General features: G+C 42.5%; 1 protein-coding gene across 6 annotated transcripts in view; it reads right to left on the reverse strand.

The window, feature by feature from the left end:
• The window catches only part of DET1 (DET1 partner of COP1 E3 ubiquitin ligase), a 29,232-nt gene extending 23,829 nt beyond the window's left edge, over window positions 1-5,403 (reverse strand). For all 6 annotated transcript variants that reach the window (XR_005558605.1, XR_005558607.1, XR_005558606.1 and 3 more), the window contains exons 1-2: window positions 5,265-5,403; window positions 836-2,026 (exon numbers count right to left, since the gene is read on the reverse strand). Coding sequence is in view for 3 of the 6 variants with exons in the window: in XM_039358916.1 (XP_039214850.1) it covers window positions 836-1,918 (1,083 nt within the window). In the remaining 3 variants the exon portion in view is untranslated. The remainder of the gene's footprint in view (window positions 1-835; window positions 2,027-5,264) is intronic.
• Between the last annotated feature and the right edge of the window lie 19,314 nt (window positions 5,404-24,717).

Raw genomic sequence — 24,717 nt, forward strand, 5'->3', positions numbered from 1 at the left:
TGTTTCAAGAATCCAAACCATATTAGACTCGGGGTTATTGTTTTTTACTCTGGACAACCAAAATTTATAGCAATGAGATCTGAGCTGGACTGATCAGGAAAAGGATTTTGTACCCATAGTAAATATCGTACTTCAGTGGAAAAGTCAACCCTATAGAAAGGCAAAACCTGGGCTAGGAATCGTGTGGAAGATAATGAAAATAAAACAATCACTATAGTAATATATATCTATGTTGGAACATAACTGAAAATAAAACACACTTTATTACAATAGTGTGTGAGAGCATGCTCGCATGCGCAAAAGCCTAGTTTAAACAATGCATACAGTTTTGATCAACACATTAATTTAAAGAGAAATGGCAAAGCACAAAAGGTGCAAAATAAAACAATGAACAGGCTAGATTAGTTTCCTGTGGAAAAAAAGATTACAGACTGGAAGGGTTTTTAGACAGTATATATTGTTTCTCTGGCAGGAAGAGAAACAATATATACATGCAAAAATGTGGATAAGACTTTTTCTTTCTCTCCTACTTTAAAATTTGTAGTCCTTCATAAATGTGGAGAGGTCCAGAAACAATAATTGTAAACAATTATTTGTTCAACAGACAAAAACTGTAGACTTGTTTCTGCTATCCAATGAGGCAACGATGGTTTTGAAAGGAAACTGGATAGAACTGTGGGAGACAGGACTAATAGTGGCTACTAAGTTTGAAAATTATTTTATTTATTACCATCTTCGCATACCGCTCAATCAGATGGACTCGTGTACAACGTACAACCAGACCAAAAAAAAAAAAAAAAAAAAAACCCACGCCATAAAATCACTATATTCCTACCTGTGAAGGATCCGTCACTCGCAGTGTGACTACGTCCTCACTTGTGTATTTGATGAAAAGATGATTCTCATCCAACAGTTGCATCTTCCACATGCGGAGCTGTCTCAGCTGGTCAAAATATTGAAAGAACCTCCTCTTAGCCATGGCGCGTCCGTCTTGTTCTGCCCTTCGCCACAAATAGACCAACAGCCTGTGTTTCAGAGAATTGATGAACGGCTCTTTGTAGGGATTGGCCATCCCTGTCTGTGAATCCCGCTGGATCTCTGGGTAGACAGCCGAGAGCATGAGAAGGTCATCCTCGTAACAAAAGCGCCCTATAGTTCGTACATCAATGAAGGTACCTTCGGCGGTTACCTGAAAGACGTGAATCGTTTGCTGCTGCACGGAGAGAATAGCCAAGATATTCTTATATAGGTAGAGGCCTTGGTTGTGGGATAAGATGACTTTGTCGCATTTGAAGGTCCGGGTGTCACACAGCCGACCAGTGTGAAGGTCTATAATGTGCAAAGAATAGTCTTCCAAAGGAGACCTGGGGTTAGGCGTCACCGATTCACTGTTGCGGTAAACCTCGAAAAATGGCGGATGGGGCTCCTCGGGCAGGTAGGCAGCAGAGCCAACAATGACGTATCGACAATCGTCTGTAAACAAGCTACATTCACGGTTCAAGTGCTCCCCATTGGAGGCCACGTTGGTGATATGAAGAAGGACAAAGAACCGCTCAAAGAGCCGCCCGCGGAGGTTGATGGACCTCTGATCGTTGCCATTGGCCAAGATCTCTCCGTCATAACCCTGGAGGAGATCCTCTGCCGCTTGACATCCCTGATATTCATAAATCTCCAAAGACGTCTGATCTGAGGAGAAAGCAATGAAGTACCTTCCATCGGGGGAAAACTTTCGCAAGAAGCAGGGCGGCTTCTCAATGTTGACCACGGTAAAATTGGGGAAAATGTTCTGGTGAAAAATGCGGACCTGGTGCCAGTGTGTCCCAATTTTGCCAGAGGTGATCCTTCGACGTTCTAAACGGTAAATGACGTTCTGGTTCTGGATCCGACGAGGTCTGATGGTCGGGTTGTCATGTTCCATCCTAATTTCTTCCAACAGGGAACATACCAGGAATACTGAGCTCTGAGGAAGACACGGGGCAAATCATGTTGTCCAGCAATGGAACATTTGGAGGCGGTGATGATAAAACTGTAGAAGAGAAGGGAGACATTCAAGAAAAAGAGACGTCGGTCTTAAACCCACATCTAGTCTTAAATCCCACAAAGAAGAGGGAGTCAAGCTATTCTCCAAAGTGCCTAAAGGCAGGACAAGAAGCAATGGATGGAAACTGATCAAGGAGAGAAGCAACCTAGAACTAAGGAGAAACTTCCTGACAGTTAGAACAATTAACCAGTGGAACTACCTGCCTCCAGAAGTGGTGAATGCTCCAACACTGGAGGTTTTTAAGAAGAAACTGGACAGCCATTTGTCCAAAATGGTATAGGATTTCCTGCCTGACCAGGGGTTTGGACTAGATGACCTCCAAGGTATCTTCCAACTTTATCACCATTACTATTACTATTACTATTATTATGGATCATCGCACAGTCAGCCAGATGTTCAGACTGGATTTGGCATTTTGTCTACCTATCGAGTCCTTACCCAGGACCTGGGATAGGCAGATGTGGATGTTTGATGGTATTACAGATATCGTCGCAGGATGGAAGCAGTTCCTAATAAGGCCGCCTTTTGCAATTGACTAATAGCGACCTTATTTAGGAACTATTACTATTATTATTATTATTATTATTATTATTAGTTAAGATGAAACACATTAGTGTTCTTATAAAAGGAAAGCAATTCAAATCTGTGATGGCAGTATGAATTAGCGTCTGGTTTCTGCCCCACGCACACACACAAATACAAAAAAAATTGCTATTTTTAAGCTGCTACAAGATTCTCCAATACTTTGTATTGTTTTCCAGAATGACTATCACATGAACTGAGCTTAAAATATCACACTTAAACAATTAAGGAAATACTTTACAATTTAGGAATTTGTTTCCCAAATGAAACAAGGCAATATTTAATGTAAATTATAAATTGCTCAGAAGAGCTAATAACTGAGAACTGGGGGGGAGTATTCCAGTATTCCATTCCACTTGAAGTACCAATGATATATTCAAGAAGGCCATTAGAAAGAGCAGTTCAAACTACTGACTCAATCTCTTATGAAATATGATCTAATCTGATACAAGAATGAGTGGGTTTAGATAGTAGCAATGCCTCTGCAATAGCATTGATTTCCATCTTTCTTTTAAGGATGCTTTTCCTGTATTTGTTTTTCCTTTGTAACAAAGTGAGGTAGATAGGACTGAAATCGAATCTGAACACAAGTTTAAATCCAAGCCCAACCATTCTACCTAGTATTTCTAAATTTGGGGCAGAATGCAGTACATCTCAGCTGACTTTAAGCTGAATGTTATTAGTTTGTTTCTTGTTCTTTTCTTTTCCCCCTTTCTTTCTTAAGCACATGTGAAACAGTCACAACTCAGTGGTGGAATACATATCTTACATTTGGACTATTTCTGAACCTTGTCTGAAAGTCTGCTTTAAGTCAGGGTAGACCATACGGAGCTGATCTGGCCTAAGAGAATTTCTTAGGCAAGTAGGTAAGTAAAGCTAATGAGGCAAAAAGATGGAGGTCCAAGTCCACCCTCAAGCACAGAAACTCACTGAGTGACTTTGGGCCAGTTATTCTTTTTTAGCACAACTTTACTCACAGGGTAATTGTTGCAGGGAAAACTGGAGGAGGAAGCAATGTCTGTGCCATTTTAACCTCCTGGAAGCAAGGCAGGATACAAGCTTGATAAATAAATGGCATTCTTGAATTCATTGTATTCAAAGGTCTTCACTCCTCACCTAATACATTTTTTTCACATTGGTAAGCCGCTCATAGTCACCTCGAAGTGCGAGACAGGTGGCAAATAAATGTATTCATTTAATTTGTATCCCGCCTATATTATTTTTGCACGTAACTGAAGATGGCAAACGTATCCAAATGACAAATTTAATGATAGAAACAAAATAATAATCAGCCAGCACTCCCCCTTTCTGCAGACTTCATGCCACCTAAGTGGAAAGAAGGAAATTTAGAGAGGTAGCCACCTATAGAGGTGGGCAGTTCCACTAACAAAGAACTAGCTAATCCACTAAGGGGAATTCCCCCACTTGAGAGAAATATAAATGAGGGTGAAGAAATATAAATGTCATGGCCACTGGGTCTGAGAAATTAAGGACCACAAAAGCCAACTCCCACAAGTCCTTTGGGTTCATGGCATCCTTCAGTTATTTTAATGATTAGGAAGACATTTCAATCACTTTGTTTTACATTTTTTTTAAAAAAAAGTAATCCTAAATTCTTTGGGTTTAAATGTTTTATTATATCAATTAAATTGTACACCTCCCAGAGCACTTCTATGAGTGAGATGGGTGGTTTAAGAAGTTTGATATATAAGGAAAGAAATACATTTGTGGCTCGCAAGATGCTGACATTCGGGGATTGGCTTTAATCGACATTTGTCCAGTTTGTTGTCTTAAGAAAGAGCCCAAAAGAGGCAGCTGAAGCCCCTTTTCCCTGAAGGACAGGTGAAAGAGGCAGGAGCAGCCCTTTGGCTACAGCGAACCAGAACCAGAATCAGAACAGAGCTGGAAGAGACCTCAGAGTCTTCTAGTCCAGCCCCCTGCTCAAGCAGGAGACCCCATACCATATCAGACAAGAGGCTGCCCAGTCTCTTGGCAGAATAACAGACTTGGAAGGGACCTTGGAGGTCTTCTAGTCCAGCCCCCTGCTCAAGCAGGAGACTCTATACCATATCAGACAAGGGGCTGCCCAGTCTCTTGGCAGAATAGCAGACTTGAAAGGGACCTTGGAGGTCTTCTAGTCCAGCCCCCTGCTCAAGCAGGAGACCCTATACCACATCAGACAAGGGGCTGCCCAGTCTCTTGCCAGAATAACAGACTTGGAAGGGACCTCGGAGGTCTTCTAGTCCAGCCCCCTGCTCAAGCCTCCAGTGATGAAGCACCCACAACAGCCATCCATCCATCCATCCCTATCTTCAATCAATTTAATCAGGACAGAGCCGGAAGGGACCTTGGAGGTCTTCTAGTCCAGCCCCCTGCTCAAGCAGGAGACTCTATACCACATCAGACAAGGGGCTGCCCAGTCTCTTGGCAGAATAACAGACTTGGAAGGGACCTTGGAGGTCTTCTAGTCCAGCCCCCTGCTCAAGCAGGAGACCCTATACCATTTCAGACAAGTGGCTGTCCACCCTCTTCTTAAAGACACGCTTCTCCACGCCTGGAGAAGCGTGATTCCCCCTCCCCACACAACGGGGCCAGCGCTTCCACGCGTATCCCGGGAGGATGCGGCAAGAGAAAACCCCACCTCGATACTTTCCGCTCCAACTCGCTCCTCATGGGGCGAACTTCCACAGTTCAGTCGACAGCGCTGGCCGCCGCCATCTTTCCGCCAGAGGAGGCGGGTCTAACCCCACCAACGAGTCCGCTGCAGCCGACCGGCCGCGCCACTCCGAAGCCCGAAATTCGCACAGATGCCATAGAGTAAAGGACGGGAATGATAGAGTGACCAGTCCGCGTTACGGCTTATTACGCTTCCGTCTCTTCTGCACCGGGCAGCGTCCCCTGGCGTCTGGAGGCCGCGACGCGCGTTGGTTCCCTCCATCTCGCCTTCTGCATCGCTGTCATGGCAACCGCATCTTCGTTGAATTTGGCGCCATGGCAACCCGCTTCTTAGGAGGGAAGAGGGCTCCTGGCATCTAAGGAGCCGCCCTCTCCTCCAGAAGGCACCTCAGTGGCTGAAGATGGGCTTCATCATGTGCTTCAGGGCAATAGACAAACCCAGAGACGTGGTCCTTGGATAATCACTCCAAGAAAGACCTTCCCCACTCCAACCTTTAAGTATGGGCAGAATAAAGACAGGCCCCTTGAGGTTGCCATGCCAACCACTCTCATCAGTTGGATGCCTTGCCACCACAGCTGCTACCTAGCAGGGTACCATGACAACCTAATGCATCACGGCCACATCTCATACATACATGAACACATGCACACCAGCCTAGTATTTTCCACATGTTACACCTGCCAACCTCTGCAGTAGTTGCTATGCAGACTAGAAAATGTTGAGTATGGAAACATAAAGTTGAAACCGGTAACACGTAAACAGACTGTGATGGAAGGGTACAATCCACACTACACAAGGCTTATTGCCAACTTGGACTTTGAAGCTTTTGAGGACTATAATATATCTCTCCCAGCTTGATGACTTGAAAATATATTTCATTTTTTTTATCATCCATGCTCCTTTCCCATTGTGATCAGTGCACTCTAAGAGTCTAGTCTCATGTTTCCTTTATGTAGACTGAAGAACTTACTATAAACACAGCTCAACCATTGTCACTATAGTACAATAACCTCTGCAGAAAACCCCCAAATTAAGGCATCAAGAAAGTATTAAGAGATGAATGTGACTTAGTTGGGATTGCAATTTAAATTCAGCAAAAAAAAAAGTGATTTGATTATCGTGTGTTGCTCACAATGTTATTATCTTTCATATCTTCTTTTTTGAGCTAAGTTTTATATTATATAATATTTTATTTTAGGCAAGCCCCCCCCCAAAGGTCTACCAAACCAATTTTGGGATCATGATTCAGAGTTGCTGAAATTCTACTGTTTTCTTGAACACCCAAAGTATTTGAAGATACATGAAAAAGAAAGGCAAAATTAAAAAAAATATATCTCACTTTGCTCTCTGATCTGTCAATGAAACAGATCAAATTTTGTTTTAGGTTAGTGTTTGGAAAATATGTTTTCATGTGAAGTTAGCAGAATCGATATCCCTGCTGTGTATTGACTGTTAGAATCCAATTGCAAAACACCAGGGTTCTCTTACATTGATCACAAGTGACTTAAATCAAAGACTTCCATTTTTTTTAAATATTATGAAACAAAACAACAATTGAACTGGGTTTATATTACAGATAGCCCAAACTAGCAATTTTTAGATCCAGCTTGCTCTGTCAGATTCTGCTCATCCATGTCATTTAATTCTCCAACCACAGGTGTTCTAAAAGATCAATGGATGGCCTATTTACACTTGACTTGAGATTCTCTACACCTATATTTATCTAAACATACAAATGGCTCATTATTAAGTGCATAACTGCCTGTCTTTAAAGAAGATAAGTGTGGTCAGAAGTACAGCAAATAAAGAAAAAAAAAATATTGTCTATGGACACCAACTATATAGAACATTCAGGCATAGTAGCAAAGAAAACATAATTGATTCCCCCACTCTTTAGAAAATGTATTGTTTGAGTTATATGTTTAATCTTAATTCAGTGTTTTATACTTATGTCAGTTTGATCAACATTGATTCTATCCAAAATAAAAAAGCAAGATGAAGTTAATAGCCAATAAGAATCATGTGATTGCTATTCTACAGTTCTTTAGTTCCATGGCCACCTTTTTTGCGTTGAATTTTTAACACCTGTTTATTTACAGATAGGTTCTTTGTGTACAGAGAAATAAATAGGACATTAGAGAACATTTATACCCACACATATACACCAAAGTACCTCTACTATGGAGTGTTCCTTCTTGTCATCTAACTAAAAAAAAAATCTAAACTTCGCTTTTTTTCAACATTGCTTCAGTTCCATTTCTAAAAGCTGTGATGTGATACCTGTGATGTAGGCATGTCTTGAGGAATATAAATAGTTCAAAATGTATCTGTCATAAAAGGATACCTAATGTGAAAACTATATAAATGTTTTGAGAACCTTATGTAAAATGCATGTATAAAACTGTCAGGTCAACAACATTCCTCAGAAAGTTTTTGAGAGCTATTGATGTGTGTTTCTGTTTTGTTGTTCACTTCTTGAGGTCTTACCATCAGCTAGAGTGGATAAGGAAGCAGCTTTCTGAAGAAATTAGATTTGGAATATCCTGCAATGAATCTTTTTCTTTCTTTCTTTCTTTCTTTCTTTCTTTCTTTCTTTCTTTCTTTCTTTCTTTCTTTCTTTCTTTCTTTCCTTCTTTCCTTTCTTTCTTTCTTTCTTTCTTTCTTTCTTCCTTTCTTTCTTATTCAGTTTTTATCCCACATTTATTACTTGATAAGATTGAGGGCAAGAGAAGAAGGGGACGACAGAGAAGGAGGTGGCTGGATGGAGTCACTGAAGCAGTAGGCCTGAGCTTAAATGGACTCCAGAAGATGGCAGAGGACAGGAAGGCCTGGAGGAATGTTGTCCATGGGGTCACGATGAGTCGGACACAACTTTGCAACTAACAACAACAAACTCAAGGTTGCAAACTTACATAATATACCTTCCTCCTCCTATTTTCCTCACAACCTTTGAGGTGGATTGTGCTGGGAGAATAATTGGCCCAAAGTCACCCAACCAGCTTTCATGCCTAAAATGGGACTAGAACTCACAGCCCCCTGATTTCTAGGTCAGCACCTTAACCCTTACCTTAAACTGGCTCTCAGTTATACCTGAAAAACCAGTACAATTGCATATGTGCAAAGTTGTGGCTTCTACACCAAACTAGATTGCTAATGGAAATGGACTCCAGAAGATGGTAGAGGACAGGAAGACCTGGAGGAACGTTGTCCATGGGGTCGCGATGGGTCAGACACGACTTCGCAATTAACAACAACAACAATGCACCATTAGAGGGAGAAAAGAGAATGGACAACAACATAGTTGAATAGTAAGAGAGTAGGAGGAAGAGAGATGAGGAACTACTTGTGGATGCGTGCAGCTTTAATTCACTCCTTTCTCTCCTCTTTTATTCAGGGCCAAGGACATTGGAATAGTTTTTCAAGATGAGCCCATCTAGTCACAGTTGACCTCACTTGTTTACTTCTAACTTGCTCTAAACTATACAATAAGGGTCCTTGGTTTCAAGCAGGCCTCCCATCCCTCTGCCAGAGCAGAATGTTTTTGATAAGAGTGGAAGATGCATTTTTTGAAGAAAAAAAAAATACTGTAAGGGTCCAGTTTAGGGAATAAATAGCCCAGCTGCAAATCCACGTCTCCACCTCTGTTGTTCTTCAAATATGAAAAGTTGGAAATACCATCTCCCTCACTTTTTCTTCTTAAAGAGAATTTGTTGGGGGGGGGGAGAGAGAGAGAGAGAGAGGGAGAGGGAGAGAGAGAGAGAGAGAGAGAGAGAGAGAACTCTAACAAATTATGACACTTGAAAGTAATACAAAGGATGTGGGGATGGGAAGATTTCTTTAAGCAGATTAGATGGGTAGAGGGCATGAAAGAAAAGGTCAACCCTCATAAATTCCAGGCAAATTTTCTCTTTCTTTTCTTCTTCTCAGCATGTGGTGTGGGGACAGGGAAGGCAAAGCAGCTACCAGCATGCTTTCATCCTTATTCTCAAGGTTTTTTATTTGGCTACCCCTCACAATAAGCCAGGCCAATATAGCAGAGGTCCCCAAACTAAGGGCTGGCCACTGAGCCATGTGAGTAGCTGGGCAGTGCATGTGCGCGTGTGCTCCCCTCCCCTCATGCCACTATTGCCACGATGGACACATCATCATGGCATTGCCACAAAGCTTGTGTGGGCGGCAGCAGCGCTGCAAATGGCAGGTGAGTGGAGGTGCACCACACGCAGGTGGAGGCATTGCCATGAATTTTGCAGTCTGTGGCAGCGCCACAAGTGGCAGGCGGCCCATGTTGCCAGTCTTGCACGTGGGCAGTGGCACGATCCTTGCGCCAGTGGCAGCATCACTGTGGGCCAAGTGCAAACCTCACATCAGGGCAGTGGCGGGATCCTTGTGCTGGTGGTAGCATTGCCGCAAGCCTCATGTGGTGGCAGAGCCACAGGCCTTACACAGGCGCCAGTGTTGCTGAGAGCCTCGCACGCATGCTTGCAGCCCTGTTTGTGTGGTGTGCATGCTTGTGGCCTATGTGCACATGTGACCATGTTCACATTTGCGCATGTGCACATAAAGTGCCTGCCCCTCCCTTTCCCACTGGGCCATCAACCGAAAAAGGTTCGGGACCCTTGCAATATAGGATCCTATAAAAGTGACCGTGTGAGTCAAGAGGACAAAGAGATCCCACTGGATTATGACAAGGTTTCTGAGCAAGAAAAAAAGTCCATGTGAAGATTTGTTTCGATACATATTTTACAAACTCTCTTGACTTTCTGAATTGGATCATTGATTTGGAGGATGAAACTGTTGAATCAAATTAGTAGCATCCAGATGGCTTTGATGTCTTCTCTCTGTGCAAAGAAAGGTTCTCTATCAAATCCAAATCAGATCTGCTGAATTCAACCATCCATTTTGGAAGCCCAAATCAAATCAATGGCTGACCTGAATTGAATCAATTTATCCAATGAGATCTGAACTGATCTTCACACCCTTAATAAAAAGGCCAAACAGTGACTATGGAGTGGGAAAAAAGGAGAGAAAAAATTAAGAAATCACAGCTCTATCCAGGCCTTGAGGAAGCACCAAAAAGCATGCATATTCATCACTCAGAGGCCATTAGCTATTAATGATAACAGATATAAGACCAACCCTGTCATTGGCCAAATGGAAACAATTGCTTCAGGAGGCAGGTTTTGAAAGCAATACCAATATGCCAAAGGAGAAATAGCTCTGAACTTTATAGTTTGTCATGTGCCCACTGAACCCAAACACTATTTCTGGAATTGCAAAGACTCTGTTCCAATACAATGATCAAACAAAGATTAAACTGGCAGATCTGCTGACTTTTATATATGGAAAGTAAGGGAAGGCACTTTCTTGTTTATCATAGGCAGAATATTTTAGTATCATAAGAAAGACAGTCCAAGGATATTGAACTGTATTACTGCTGCTGCTGCTGCATTATTATAACCAGGGAAAATGACAGACATCTGTAGGCTTTTCTGGCAAATTGCAGAAGATGCTTACTTGCAGTTAATTAAGGTTTACTCAAATTCATGGTTATCCATAATACAGTGACCCATCGGTTCCCTGTGTTGAAGGAGCAGCAGTTGTGACAGTCTCAAACTATAGGGAAATCAAAGGTGTAAGGGTTCCTATCTATGGCGGTTCCAATTCAGGGGACCATGGTTTAGGAGGGCCCTCATGGAAAAGTTCAAGTTAATCTTGGTTATAAAGTTAGCAACCAGCACTGGTAGTCATCTTGGTAAAAAAATAAATAAATAAAGGGTGGTGGTGGTGGAGGAGAAGGAACGAATCACTACCTGAATAATTTCTAATTTTCAAAACTTGGGGAAATCAGCCTAGATCTTTCTTAGTTTGGAAAACTTCCCTTTGAGCAGTTTTTGATATTGGTATACAAATAACGCCCCCCAATAGCTTATAGAATGGATTCTTTTGTTTGGATACAAGAAACTGCAGCTGCCTGTTGATGCATTTCATCCCCAGTTTTCTCTCAGTAAATCAAAGCCAGCAGAGAATATCTCCTCTCAAGGACAGAGCTGAGCACAGAAAACCCAACTTAATTCCACCTCATCATGTCATGCACCACCTGGTCAGAGGGTCTTGGGGCTGATGATGGTGGCACAGTGCCCTTCCCCAGAGCAGGTAAAGCTTTCTCAGTTGAACGCAAGCACAATGCGTTAAGTTTGTGTTCACCCTTAGTCTTCATTTTGTATCCATATTGCTTTGTTTTCAATATTTTGTGTTTTGAACATTGTACAGATCTAGCCCATTTCATTAGTTTACAGTTCCGCGCATCGTAAGTTAGCTCTATTAATCAGATGAAGTGCGGGTTTTTTTTTAAACAGAAAGAAAAAATGCTAGGCTGGTAGCAGCATTAAATTATGTAGGGCTTGATGACTTTTTAAAAGGGGGGGGGTGTCTTTTGCCCTCTCAACTCTGCCCCCAGTCTCTAACACAGAAGAGCAGAAGCTCTGAGATGAAAGCACAAACACAGGGCAACCATTCTCACAGTGCCGATCTTCCTTTTCCTTTACGGACTGTCATTAAACAGTGTTTACTTGGCCTTTGCACCTAGGTCTTGCATAGATTAAATGGCCTTTGCACCTAGGTCCTGCATAGAGTAGATGCTAGTTAAAAAGTCCAAGCAATTTCAAACACCGCAATGTACAGCCCGTGCAGTTTACCTATCTCCTAAAAGATCCCTGCGCAAATTACCTTGGACAGATGCCTTTGCGTCAGAAGGTTCAGTAACAAACACCAGCGTTTTGAGCCTTGTGGGACACTGCCAACTGAATGGCTTCCAATTCATACAATCTCAAGCCCCCTAAATGGTGTTTGGCCAATTGTGTTGGCAAATACCCCACAAGTCAATAGCATTGGTGGGGGCATTAAGAAGAGATAAGTGCTGTTGTTAGAACAGGTGCAAGGAACAAATGAGCTGCGGGGCAACGCAGGGGATAAATTTGCCACAGAAGAGTATCAGTGCCAACTCCCATGGCAACCAGATAGTGTAGCTTCCCAATCCATTGATTTCTTTGCAGATTTCCCCTCTCAGCTGTTTCTAACCTGCATTGCCAGCCCACTGGTTGTTTGCATTGTTCCCAAGTGAGCCGAATCCGGAGGCTGTGTTTCTATTGTTGGAGCCAACTTCAATAGTTTCCAAGAACTGGTTTTGGCTCATTGTTCTTTGAGTTTAAATGAAGGTTGTACTTCTTGAGCTTAACTCCTTCTTCCAGGAAGGCAATGAGCCTTCCAGTCCCCATTGTCCACAGCTAATCGTTCCCCAGTGGAAGTCAGAAGGATTGCGGTGCGATGTACCTGCAGGATGAGGGTTAGGCAAATCTGGTCTGGAGAAATCTTGAAGATTATGTCTCGGCTTTAGTACATCTGGTTCCCTCTGGCTTGCAGTGAAACCATCTTAACTCCACGTACCATTAAACAACTTTGCTAGAAAAAAAAACATGCCTCGGAATAGTCATAGTCGTACCGGTACACTTAGTCACAATTTTGTTATCTGTTGATCTCTCATTCTCAGCCATCCACAAGCATCAATAAGACAAAGTCTCCACTTGTAGGAATGCTGCTGAAAAAGGGATGATGCTGAAGGAAAGAGGGACAGGGAAGGGACAGGGACAGGGACAAGAAGAGAAAGGAGAAGGGAAGGGAAGCTAACCAGGACATACTAAGCCAGAGCTACAGGTTGGTCTTCTCTTATCATAACCAGTGGGAATAAGTTACTTTAGGCACCTATTCATAGGTGCCTATTCATCATAAAACATATGAAACTGTGTTTCCAAGCACAATAAAAAAAGAAGTAGAGAATGGGAGAAAAGTTAGTCCAGGAATGACTCCAAAGGATGACTTCAGTAGATGTTTTCCCACCATTCAGTAATGTACAGATAAGATACTTCACACCACTATCCACATTTCCTTGTTCCACCAGAATAGTTTTTGATGGGCCCTCTCTCCATTTGCTTCCATTCTAGGGCCCAAAAAAGGAGCAATCTTCTGAAGATGACATTCAGATGATAGGATCCACATAATACTTTCCATGGTGTCACATTATTCACCAATGGTGAATCAAGGACTAAATTGTGCCATCTTTCATTATAATTTCTTGAGGGCAAGACTTTTTCAGTTCTAGATCCTTTGTCTAGAGCAGGGGTCCTCAACCTTGGCAACTTTAAGACTTGTGGACTTCAACTCCCAGAATTCCTTAGCCAGCTCTCCACAGTTCCCGCTTTGGACCTGAATCTCTCTTGTGGAATAGCAGATGTCTTGGAGAAGCATAATTTAGAGGACAATGCCCAAATTTGTTTGTTCATTTGAGATGTATATGAAACTAGGATCAAAGTAATACGATCTTTGAGTCAAGCTTTGTTCCTGGTGAGCGTTTGGACACATCCATGGAGTGGATGAAGGCTTATACACGTGTCCCAGAATAATGACGTAGGATCCAATCTAGGTTGGTCATTCTGCTAGAGAGGATGAGTTCCAGCACCAGTCCAAAAGCTTCTGGCCCCCAAGTGACCAATCCAGATTGGATCCTGCAACCTCCATGGAGTTTTCTTAGTAATTTGTTTTTCAACTCTAACCTACAGCTCTGGACTTTCCAGGCTATGCCTCATCCAAGTATTATACACCAGAGCTTTTAGCTCTCCCCCTACCCCTCTTCTCCCCCTTTGCCTTGCATTCGGAAGGGATGGCAGAAATAGAGGGATCACAAGAAAAAGAAACAGGAGTCAAGAGCGCTGGAGCAAAAAGGCTATCTATCTTGCACTTCAGTTCCTCATCTTCAATCTCCACTTCCCTCCTTTGAAAAGATAAATATTAGAAGTCTCTTCAGATCCATTTGTGGGCTACTGGCTGGTTCTCTTCTCCCCTCAGCTGAGTGCCTTGTTATGCATTCCCAATGCAAGAGACACAGGTACTTGAGGCTACTTCAGAAGCAGAGGGCATGTAAGAGAAGTGGAGATGGATGGGAGGAAGACGAGGAGGGAGATGGCTGCTGAACAATGCCAGGGTTTGATCCCACCACCCACCCCCTTTTAATTGACTAGTAGAGTAGAACTGGACAGTCTGCTCCATTTAGCAAGAAAAACACATCACGTAAGCTGCGGTTCCCTAGTTTTCAAAGGGAAAGTAGCTATTCTATCCGAGGTTCTGCCTCTCAGTATTAATGGAATCATATCCATAAGAAGCAGACTTCGGGAAATCAGTTGCTAAGCAGAGTAAACAGCAGGGACGAGCTTTTCATTTTCCTGTCACCATTTGGGGAGGGGGGAAGGGAGATTTCTGAAGGCATCTAGTTGGCCACTGTAGGAAACAAAATTCATTTTCATTTATTTATCTCCCGCCTTTATTATTTGTACAAATAACTCAAGGCGGCAAACATATCCAACACACTTCCTCCTCCTATTTTTCCCCACAACAACCACTCTGTATAAGAGAGGGACTGGCTCACCCAGCTGGCTTTCATGTCCAAGGCAGGACTAGAACTCATCACATCTCCTGGCGATTGGCCAAAAGTTCACCCTGCCAGCTTTCATGCCTCAAGGCAGGACTTGGACTCGTGGTCTTTTGCTTTTTAGCATAGTGCCTAGTGCCTTGCAGTTATACTGGATTGCAGCTCCTATTTTTTATCCCCCCCAATATGGTTAATATGCATTGACTTGGAACAAATCCATGACATTTCTTCAGATGGTTATTTGTATCTTTAATTCTGCAGATGTGGGGGGGGGTGTCCTTTGGCCTCGCTTTATAATTTTCATACCCAGAAGCATAGGAGACCTCAGTGGTGGCGAACCTTTTACAGACCGAGTGCCCAAACTGCAAACCAAAACCCATTTATGCATCGTCGGATGCCGGGTGGGTGTGGCCCATTGGGTGGGTGTGACCCATTGGGTGGGCATGGCTGCGGTGGCAACGGTAGACTGGGTGGGACTAAAAAGTTCAATCAATCAATTCTAACTTTGCAAGATCTTTTTTTTTTCCCCAAGAAGTTGAAATTGACTGACTGATTGAACCTTTTTTTTTTTTGTACATGGCGCCGGAGGCCTAAAGCGAAAAGGTTTTATAAAACTCAGCTGAAGGCCTAGGACTGGGGTGACGCTGTGCGTGCCCACAGAGAGGGCTCTGAGTGCTGCCTCTGGCACCCATGCCGTAGGTTCGCCACCACTGCTTCAGACACTGTATTTGGACTCAGTGGTTATTCTCAAAGCACCTCCTAATTTAGTGAAAAAAAAACTGAATGTGATCTGCGTTTCTTTCTGGGGATAAAGAAGAAGAAATAACATCCATATCACTGATGGGCTTAATATATCTAATTTATGTTATTTAAATGAGAAAAAAATAGAACCGGGACATTTAAAAAAAAACAAAGACAAATTAACTTTGTTCACAAATTCCTTAAATACTTACCATAATTAGCAGAACAAGCAAACAAATAAATACAAGCACATTGAGAATATGTTATTTTCCCTTCCTGCTCACTCATTAGCTGATTCTAGTTTGTTGTCTGTTTACTAAAAACAAGCAATCCATCCAATATTGGGGAAGGAAAAAAAATAAGCAAACTCCTTACAATTTTCAGAGAGTGGGTGGATGAACGCAAACATAGATGAATACAACTCCCAGCACGCATGCGTGCACACACACATACACAAACCACTCAAATCATCTGCTGTATTCTAAACACTGAAGATTCTAATAGGAGGCAACAACAAAGTTAAGATTCTAAAACAGCCAAGAAATACCAGCTGGTGACCAAAATGAAAAACTGCTTTAGTTTTTATTTATTTGATTTATATCCTGCAGCAGCAGCTTCAGATAATCCTGGAAGAAGCAGATTTTCTGATGTGTTTGTGTGTGTGGGTGTGTGTGTGTGCCTGTGTGGGTGTATTTGTGTGTGTGTGTGTGTGTGTGTGAGAGAGAGAGAGAGAGAGAGAGAGAGAGAGAGAAGAGGAGGAGGAGGAGGAGGAGGAGGAGGAGAGAGGAGGAGGAGGAGGAGGAGGAGGAGGAGGAGAGGAAGAGGAGAGGAGGAAGAGGAGAGGAGGGAGGAGGAGGAGGAGGGAGGAGAGGAGGAGGAGAGAGAGAGGAGGAGGAGGAGGAGGAGGAGAGGAAGAGGAGAGGAGGAGAGGAGAGGAGGAGGAGAGGAGGAGGAGGAGGAGAGGAAGGGAGAGGAGAGGAAGAGAGAGAGAGGAGGAGAGGAAGAGGAGAGGAGAGGAGGGAGGAGGAGGAGAGGAGGAGGAGAGGAGAGAGAGGAGAGAGGAGGAGGAGGAGGAGAGGAGGAGGAGGAGGAGAGGAGGAGGAGGAGGAGAGGAAGAGGAGAGGAGAGGAGAGGAAGAGGAGAGGAGAGGAGAGGAGGGAGGAGGAGAGGAGAGGAGAGGAGAGAGGAGAGAGGAGAGAGGAGAGAGGAGGAGGAGGAGGAGGAGAGGAAGAGGAGAGGAGAGGAAGAGGAGAGAGGAGGAGGAGGAGGAGGAGGAGGAGGAGGGAGAGAGCCTGGCCAGTTCAAGGTTGCCCAACCAGTTTCTGTGCTTGAGAGAGAGCTAGAATTCATGGTCTCCCAGTTTTTAGTCCAGCACCTAACCTACTACACCAATAGGCTCTCAGATTTATTTCCCCAGATCTCATTTCCATTTTACACGTGGCTAAGGCAGATAAGTCTACAATTTCACTGAAAGGAATTTAATCTGTTTTCATTCTCTTTCATCTGTTGAAAGAGACAGTGTGTGCAACATTTCAATTCCAATGTAATTTCTCCATTATTCCATTTGAAAGAGCGCGTGCAAGAGAGAAGAGAAGTTTTAATGGATAAAGTGTGGAACTTTGCACTTTTCAGACTATAAGGAGATAAAGGTGTGTGTGTGTGTGTGTGTGTTTGTGTGTGTGTGTGTGTGATGAACTCACCTTTCTCTGCTCAATCCTTTCTCCAGTGACTTCTATATCCCTTCCAAAGGCAAGTATCAAGAGGGGTGTTCTCACGTTATTTTTTAAACATGGGTTCCATGGTGGCTTAAAGAGGTGTAACGGTTACAACAGTAGCAGTGGCTGTGCCCTTCACCACTAAAGGAGGCTTACAAACATCACAAACAGAAGTTTGGAAGAAATTCTCAGATACCTTGAGAATCGAGGAGAAAAACCAACAAAAGTGATTTCATTGCAACATTCGGTTCGGGGGTAGAATTTGTAGCCAGCGAGAGAGACATCCCTCCCAAAATAAAACAACCCAGTCAAACAGTCGGAAAGAGAGAGCGGGCCCATTCTAATCACGACTTTTCCAATTTGTTGTTTGTGTCGGCCATGATGGCGTTTCTCTACCCGTGGCAAATGAGACGGTGACAATTGCGAAGCACAGAAGCTCTCTGGGTTCCTTCTGGATTAGTCACGTGAAGTATTAATACCACTCTACAAGGCCTCGGTAAGGCCACACTTGGAATACTGCATCCAGTTTTGGTCACCACGATGTAAAAAAGATGTGGAGACTCTAGAAAGAGTACAGAGAAGAGCAACAAAGAGGATTAGGGGACTGGAGGCTAAAGCATATAAGAAACGGTTGCTAGAATTGGGTATGTCTAGTTTAACGAAGAGAAGGACAAGGGGGGACATGATAGCAGTCTTCCAATATCTCAGGGGCTGCCATAAAGAAGAGGGAATCAAGCTATTTTCCAAAGCGCCTGAAGGTAGGACAAGAAGCAACGGGTGGAAATTAATCAAGGAGAGAAGCAACCTAGAACTAAGGAGAAACTTCCTGACAGTGAGAACAATTAACCAGTGGAACAACCTGCCTCCAGAAGCAGTAAATGCTCCAACACTGGAAGTTTTTAAGAAGAGACTGGACAGCCATTTGTCCAAAATGGTGTAGGGTTTCCTGCCTGAGCAGGGGGTTGGACTAGATGACCTCCAAGGTCCCTTCCAGCTTTACTACTATTATTATTATTACCAGTCACCCAGGTGCCCCAAGGCGAAGCAATCCAGCCAGGAGACGAATGGCATCCAGCCGTTACAGATACATTTGTTGGCATTATGCAGCCAATAAAAGGGCAACAATGGAGATAGAGGGAAGGGGCCATCAACCTCCGTGTCTTGCTGAGGCTCCGGGGGGGAAGCGCTTTCCTTCACACAAGGCCAGCAATGAAATTAGAGGTAATTGCGTGGCCCAAAGATTCAATAAAATCCAAGGAAGATGTCAGGTGAGAGAAAGGGGGCTTGCGTAGCCATTTCTGTAAATGGAACAGATGTTCCCGGCTTGTGCCAATAATCCGTTACTGATGACGCTGTTAAACAAACAGCATCGTGCCTGCCTCAGGTGCTCCAGAGCTGATAGAGGACATCTGTTAGCCCCACCTTTGAACTTTCCTGCTTGGTGAGGAAGGGGCACGCCACGTCTGCTTCTCTGGCTTGGCTTTGGATTCAGTGAGGCTTGGCGCCATTAAATAAAGCTCAATAGCCACGTCTTCTCCCGATGCCTAAGAGACCCTGGCAGGGAAGGGTGAGGCAAATGGAGAAGGTGGCATATATCCCTGATGACAATTGGGTTGAGGAACAGTCTAAAACAGGGGTCTTCAAACTTGGCCCTTTTATGACTTGTGGACTTCAACTCCCAGAATTAGAACAGCTAATTTCCTCTTCCCCAATAAGACCTGATTTCCAGTTTCCATTCATCCTGTGAATGTGCACTTGTGTGTGTGTGTGTGTTTGTACAAATAAACAGGAGAGGATACTATCTATTGTGCAGCGCTGTTATTACTAAATCAAATTCCATTTGCTTTAGCCATCAGCTATAACAAAATGTTGGATGAAAAGAGATATGGCAGAATAAAAATGGGATGGAAGAGAAAGGTTAAATGATATCAGATTCCAAAATGAATAACAGCCAAATGAAGCAGGTGGCAATACAACATACTAGGTGCAAAACAGGTAAATTGTTCTCTCTCACACACACATGCCGCGTCATAATAGAAGGAATCCACCCTTTGCACCCAGTAAAGCAATATCTTTGATTGATGATGGATTGAATTTTGTATGAGTTCAGACAGAGGAAAACATTCTGACAAATCATAGATGATAGACAAGAAACAACTCTCCTTAAAAAAAATATTGTGCTAGGCATGATACAGAGGTGGGGAATTAATTTCCTAGACTTTGTGGATGTCATCAGAAATAATAATCAAAGTACTAATGGTTTAATAAATGAACGAAGAGAAATGGTTGCAATTTGGAAACTGAGCTAGAATTATGCTATTAGATTAACATAAAAAGCATCAGGGTAACTGATGAAAAACAGCAAGAGATGATTTTGATGAAACCTTGATTTAATCCAGTGGCAGCCTATTATATGTCTTAGTTAGTTACCTCTTTGGGAATTTGAAATCACAATTAGCCATTATTTATTCAATCATGGTTTATGGAGCGGACTACAATTGGCTTGGTTCACAAAATAAACTGTTAATCGCAGTTGACAAATCATAATGGCTAAATTCATGCACCATATGAATCCAAAACTGGGTAGAATTCTCGAGGGTTTAGCACACTATTTTTGCTCAGCTATTTTGGTTTGCTTTATGGAATTCCATGCATCCACCCAATTATGGTTTATTCAACAACTTCCTAGGAAGACAATCTTGGTTTATAATTTCTGACTGGCAGACAAGTGGCTGAGTAAGTTCTCCAGCCGATGTGAGAAATGACGTACCTGACTGAATCAAGTCCACGTTTTTTTTTAAGTCCATCATCTAGCTATTAATACCGTATCATTAGAATTGGTAAATTCAAGCCAAATACGATTGAAATGCCAAAAGCACAGAGGTGACTGTTTGATTCAAGTTTAAATGTATGCCAAAGAGCATTCTGACCATTTGTAATAGCAGTAATTACTATCCATCCAGAGAGACTCGTGTCATGGGGCTCAGCTTTTTCTCCATCAGCAAAGAGAACTGGAAAAAAAAAAAAAACAGTCTCCACCAGCCCTGTTCAGAAATTTTCTCCTTACATTACCAACTCAAACTTGTTTCATAGTAATTTCCTCTCTTCAGAGAAGCCAAAAGACTGCAAATTCTTAGCATATTCCATGAATTACATTTCTGAGGATGCTTGGCTGGATAGAACTATAAAGGTTGGACCAGTCTGCAGGGAGAATGTGTACACAACATTTGGTTTTTTGTTTTTAAAAAGTATTATTTTCAGTTCTAGATTCCAGATGCTTTGTCTTCTTCCCACAGTCTATGCAGGCTATTGCATAGACAGTGAAAGACACTGGTCAGGAGTGACTTCCGAAAAAAACCCACAGCTTGTGACTACCCATGTGATAGCAGAGAAAAATAGAACTTTTGCTGAGATTCCTCTAGCACAGTGTTTCTCAACCTTGACAATTTTAAGGCATGTGGACTTCAACACCCAGAATTCCACAGCAAGCAATGCTGGCTGTGGAATTCTGGGAGTTGAAGTCCACATGCCTTAAAATTGTCAGGGTTGAGAAACACTGCTCTAGGATGTTATCTGTGGAGACATCATCAAGTAGTTGAGATAACATCATTTTGGGAAGCAGCATTTTTCTTGGGGGGGAGGGAGACTAGGTGAGTTGCCTGCACCTCACAAATCAATTTCTTAAAATGAGGCTTAGTTTGTGAATTACATTTCTAGCAGGAGATGCAAATCCTAACAGCCAGAAGGAACATGCAACAATCTACTGGATAATTTAAGGTTCTTCTCTCACACAACTCCTTCCTTCCTTCCTACCTTCCTTCCTTCCTTCCTTCCTTCCTTCCTTCCTTCCTTCCTTCCTTCGTCCCCTCCTTCTTCTTCTCCTTCTTCATGCATTATGGTAATGCTAGAGTCAGACTGCAGTCAGAGGACCCATGGAAGGAAGGAAGGAAGGAAGGAAGGAAGGAAGGAAGGAAGGAAGGAAGGAAGGAAGGAAGGAAGGAAAGCTACCTGGTTGCGTTACTTGGTAATGTGGGCATGGAGTGGAGTGTAAAAAGAGCAAAGTGAGAAAGCCAGACTAAAAAGAAATGATACCTTAGGAGCCTCCAAAGTTTGGTTCTTGTTCAACAATTGCAGACAGCATCCAACAAAGAGACTTTGATCAGAATTGATCAAATTGAGCGCTAGGCTCCACCTCCTCAAAAAGGTACCATTAACACTCTCCAGGAAAAGAGCAAATCTTAATTCAAGAGGGAAAAACAACAACAAATCCCTCTCATGAAGAGGAAAGCTATTTTGGAACTTTCCAAGGTACTGAAACCCCTGACATTCTCTCTCTTCCACCCCCACCCCCAACTGATCCTCATAACAAAATGGGCCCTTTAAAAGTACTTTTCTGATCATCATTCAATTAAATTAATCCTAAATTGGCATTCATCCACAGAGGAGAATAAGGAGGTGGGTTGGGGAGATGAAATAGAGGAAGGACAAATACTTTGGTTGTTGACTGGTGGAAACTAAGACAGATTGCAAAAAATAAACCTCCCTAAAATTTGAAATGAGGATTAGGTTTGGTTCACATATGATGCAATTTGTTTGATTTGGGCCTCTGGTTTGTAAATGATAATTTATGGCTTATGTTATGTGTGAACACAAGCAATTTTGACTTGTTCAATAAATAATGGTAAAACAATTTAAGACTTAAAGAAAACCTAAAAGCCTGTCAATATGTAAGTATCCAAACCAGACATATAAATGGGTCTTAACGTGTAGCCTTTCATAATGCATTGTTCTAATAAAAAGGTTTATTGGTCAGTTAATCAAGCTGTGGTTTTTATTATTCCATTATTGAATGGAGTGATTCGTCCTTCAGATCTTGTGAATCTGAGGAAGCTTTCTTCCACTGTATGATCCTTTTAATCAAATATTGCCCACAATGATTGACCAAGCCTGTTCCAAATTTCAGGCTGGAATTTTTATAAACCTTCTAACGATTCCCGGAACTAAAACAAAATATGGACTTTCTGCATGGAAAATTGGAGTTCTACCATTAACTGATTACATCTTCGTAGTTATGACTGTTGCTTAATGAAACAATTTCTTTGTTATAACTCGATTTGTGTCTACTTTGTGCAGTACAGTTTTACACATCACCATTATGCCAATAAAGCTGTCTTCTAGCACTGCACACCTACAGGCAACCAAATCATGAATGCATTTTTTTTATGAGTGATCTCCAACTAAGTGGCAATTTGGTTGTATACAGACACAGAGCCTTGAAGTTCTACTCTAAGTAATTCAGGCTTGCAATTATGAAAGGTCCATCTGCCCCTTGTTGAAATACAAGTAGATTTTTTTAAATGTACGTATGTAAGTTCGGGGACAAAAGATTACCCAAATCCAAATACCAAAGGATGGGACAATGCAGTTGACTGAAGGTCTGAGATGACATTAGTTTCTAACTGATTCATCATGGGACTGCACACTGAGAGCAACTCAGCTGCTGAAGATAATGCATACAATGCATATCCTTGCTAATCAGTGCATCCTAGGAGAGCAATTTGCACCTATTCCTTGGCATTTACCACTGTAGTCTAACAGTGTGTGTTTTGACCTATAAAGCTCTACACGACTTGAAGGCTGCCTCACCAGCATGGCTCAAAATGGAACACAATTTTCAAGGCTTCTCTTAACAAAATAACAAAATAACAGAGTTGGAAGGGACCTTGGAGTCTTCTAGTCCATCCCCCTGCTCAAGCAGGAGACCCTATGCCATTTCAGACAAATAGTTGACCAATCTCTTTTTAAAAACCTCCAGCATTAGAGGGCCCACAATTTCTGGAGGCAAGTCGTTCCACTGATTAATTGTTCCGTCAGGAAATTTCTCCTTTGTTCGATGATGATGATGATGATGATGATGATGATGATGGAAGGAACCTTGGAGGTCTGCTATCTTGACATTTTTTAATCCCCCTGTGCATGCTCCTGCATGATGTCTAAATGTATAAATTGTCAAGCGCTGGAGAAATCAGGAGATTCAGGCAGTTCAAATGTGTATAAAGATTTATTGTAAGCTTACGATCTCTACAAGAATTTGAACTAATAACAGTCAAGGGAAATTAGTGGGAGTTATGAAGGCATTCAAGGTGGGCTGGATTTAGATCTCTTGCAGGGACTCATGACTGATGATGCATTTGACCCCTCCCTCGGTCTTAGCCGGGTCATCTCCTACATAAATTTCAGGTGAATTGTTCCAGTAGTAAATCTCAAAAAGAAATGGAAATAATTGCTTCTACTTGATCGGTGTGTAAATTGAACAATATTTAATGGCAACATACATGAACTTCAATGAACATAAGTCTGCAGAAAAAAATAACTGTGCACATGAGCCAGTCCAAAGTGAGTTGGATTCTTTAGCCTCATATATAGTCCTTTAGAACATAACCCTGGACCTTATTTACTCATTAGACTTATTTCCTAACTTCTTCTGTGAGTTGAAGATTGCTTCTACAGAAGAGGGCGTCAAACTATTCTCCAAAGCACCAGAGGGCAGGACGAGAAATAATGGTTGGAAACTGACCAAAGAGAGAAGCAACCTGAAATTAAGGAGAAAGTTCCTAACAGTGAAGACTATTAACCAGTGGAACAGCTTGCCTTTAGAAATTGTGGGCGCTCCATCACCGGAGATTTTTAAGAAGAGACTAGAGAATCACTTGTCTGAAATGGTATAGGTTCTCCTGCTTGAGCAGGGGTCTGGACTAGAAGATCTCCAAGGTTCTATTCTATTCTGTTCTGTTCTGTTCTGTTCTGTTCTATTCTATTCTATTCTTTAGATAGTCTTTATGTGGCCTGTTTCACACAAAAGGACAGCATAGTTTGATTTTGGCCATTCTGCAGGAACCAACCCATTTTGGTTCAAAAAACATAATTCATAGTTCAGAATTTTGGGCAAACACAGCCATTTGTGGTTCTTTCAATACATCTCACTAAAGAAAGCTGTCGCTTAGAGCAACATTCAAACCCAACTTATAACTTTAGAGTGATCGTGCACTTTTGCAATTTTCCTATTTTTTGGGGGGGAGGGAAGAGATCCATGGAAAAATATTAATTTGCTACACATTAATATGTATTTCAACACAGACCCTTCTTTCTCTAGGAGAACCCAAAGGAGCTTTGCTGAGCAGCTTCAAAATGGCTGAGTGCAGGCATTGACAACCGAGTTGTCATGGTTGCATCTTTGGGACAGGGCTTTTGTTCTGAAATGGCTTTCTCTCGCTTCCACACATACACACACACACACACACACACACACACACACACACACACACATGCAGCCACTCCGCCCTCTTTGACATGACGTCATGTATGTCCGCCTTAGTGATGGAGGCCACCTGTGGGTTGAACGAGGCTTTAAAGAGACAGGCTCCAGCTGGATGCAGGGGGAAATCTAGCTGTGTGGTCTCTGTGTGCCTGTGGGAAGAGATGC

This window comes from Crotalus tigris, unplaced genomic scaffold (genome assembly GCF_016545835.1).
Source record: "Crotalus tigris isolate CLP2741 ecotype Arizona unplaced genomic scaffold, ASM1654583v1 scf7180000019068.10715455, whole genome shotgun sequence".
NCBI classification, from domain to species: Eukaryota; Metazoa; Chordata; class Lepidosauria; order Squamata; family Viperidae; genus Crotalus; species Crotalus tigris.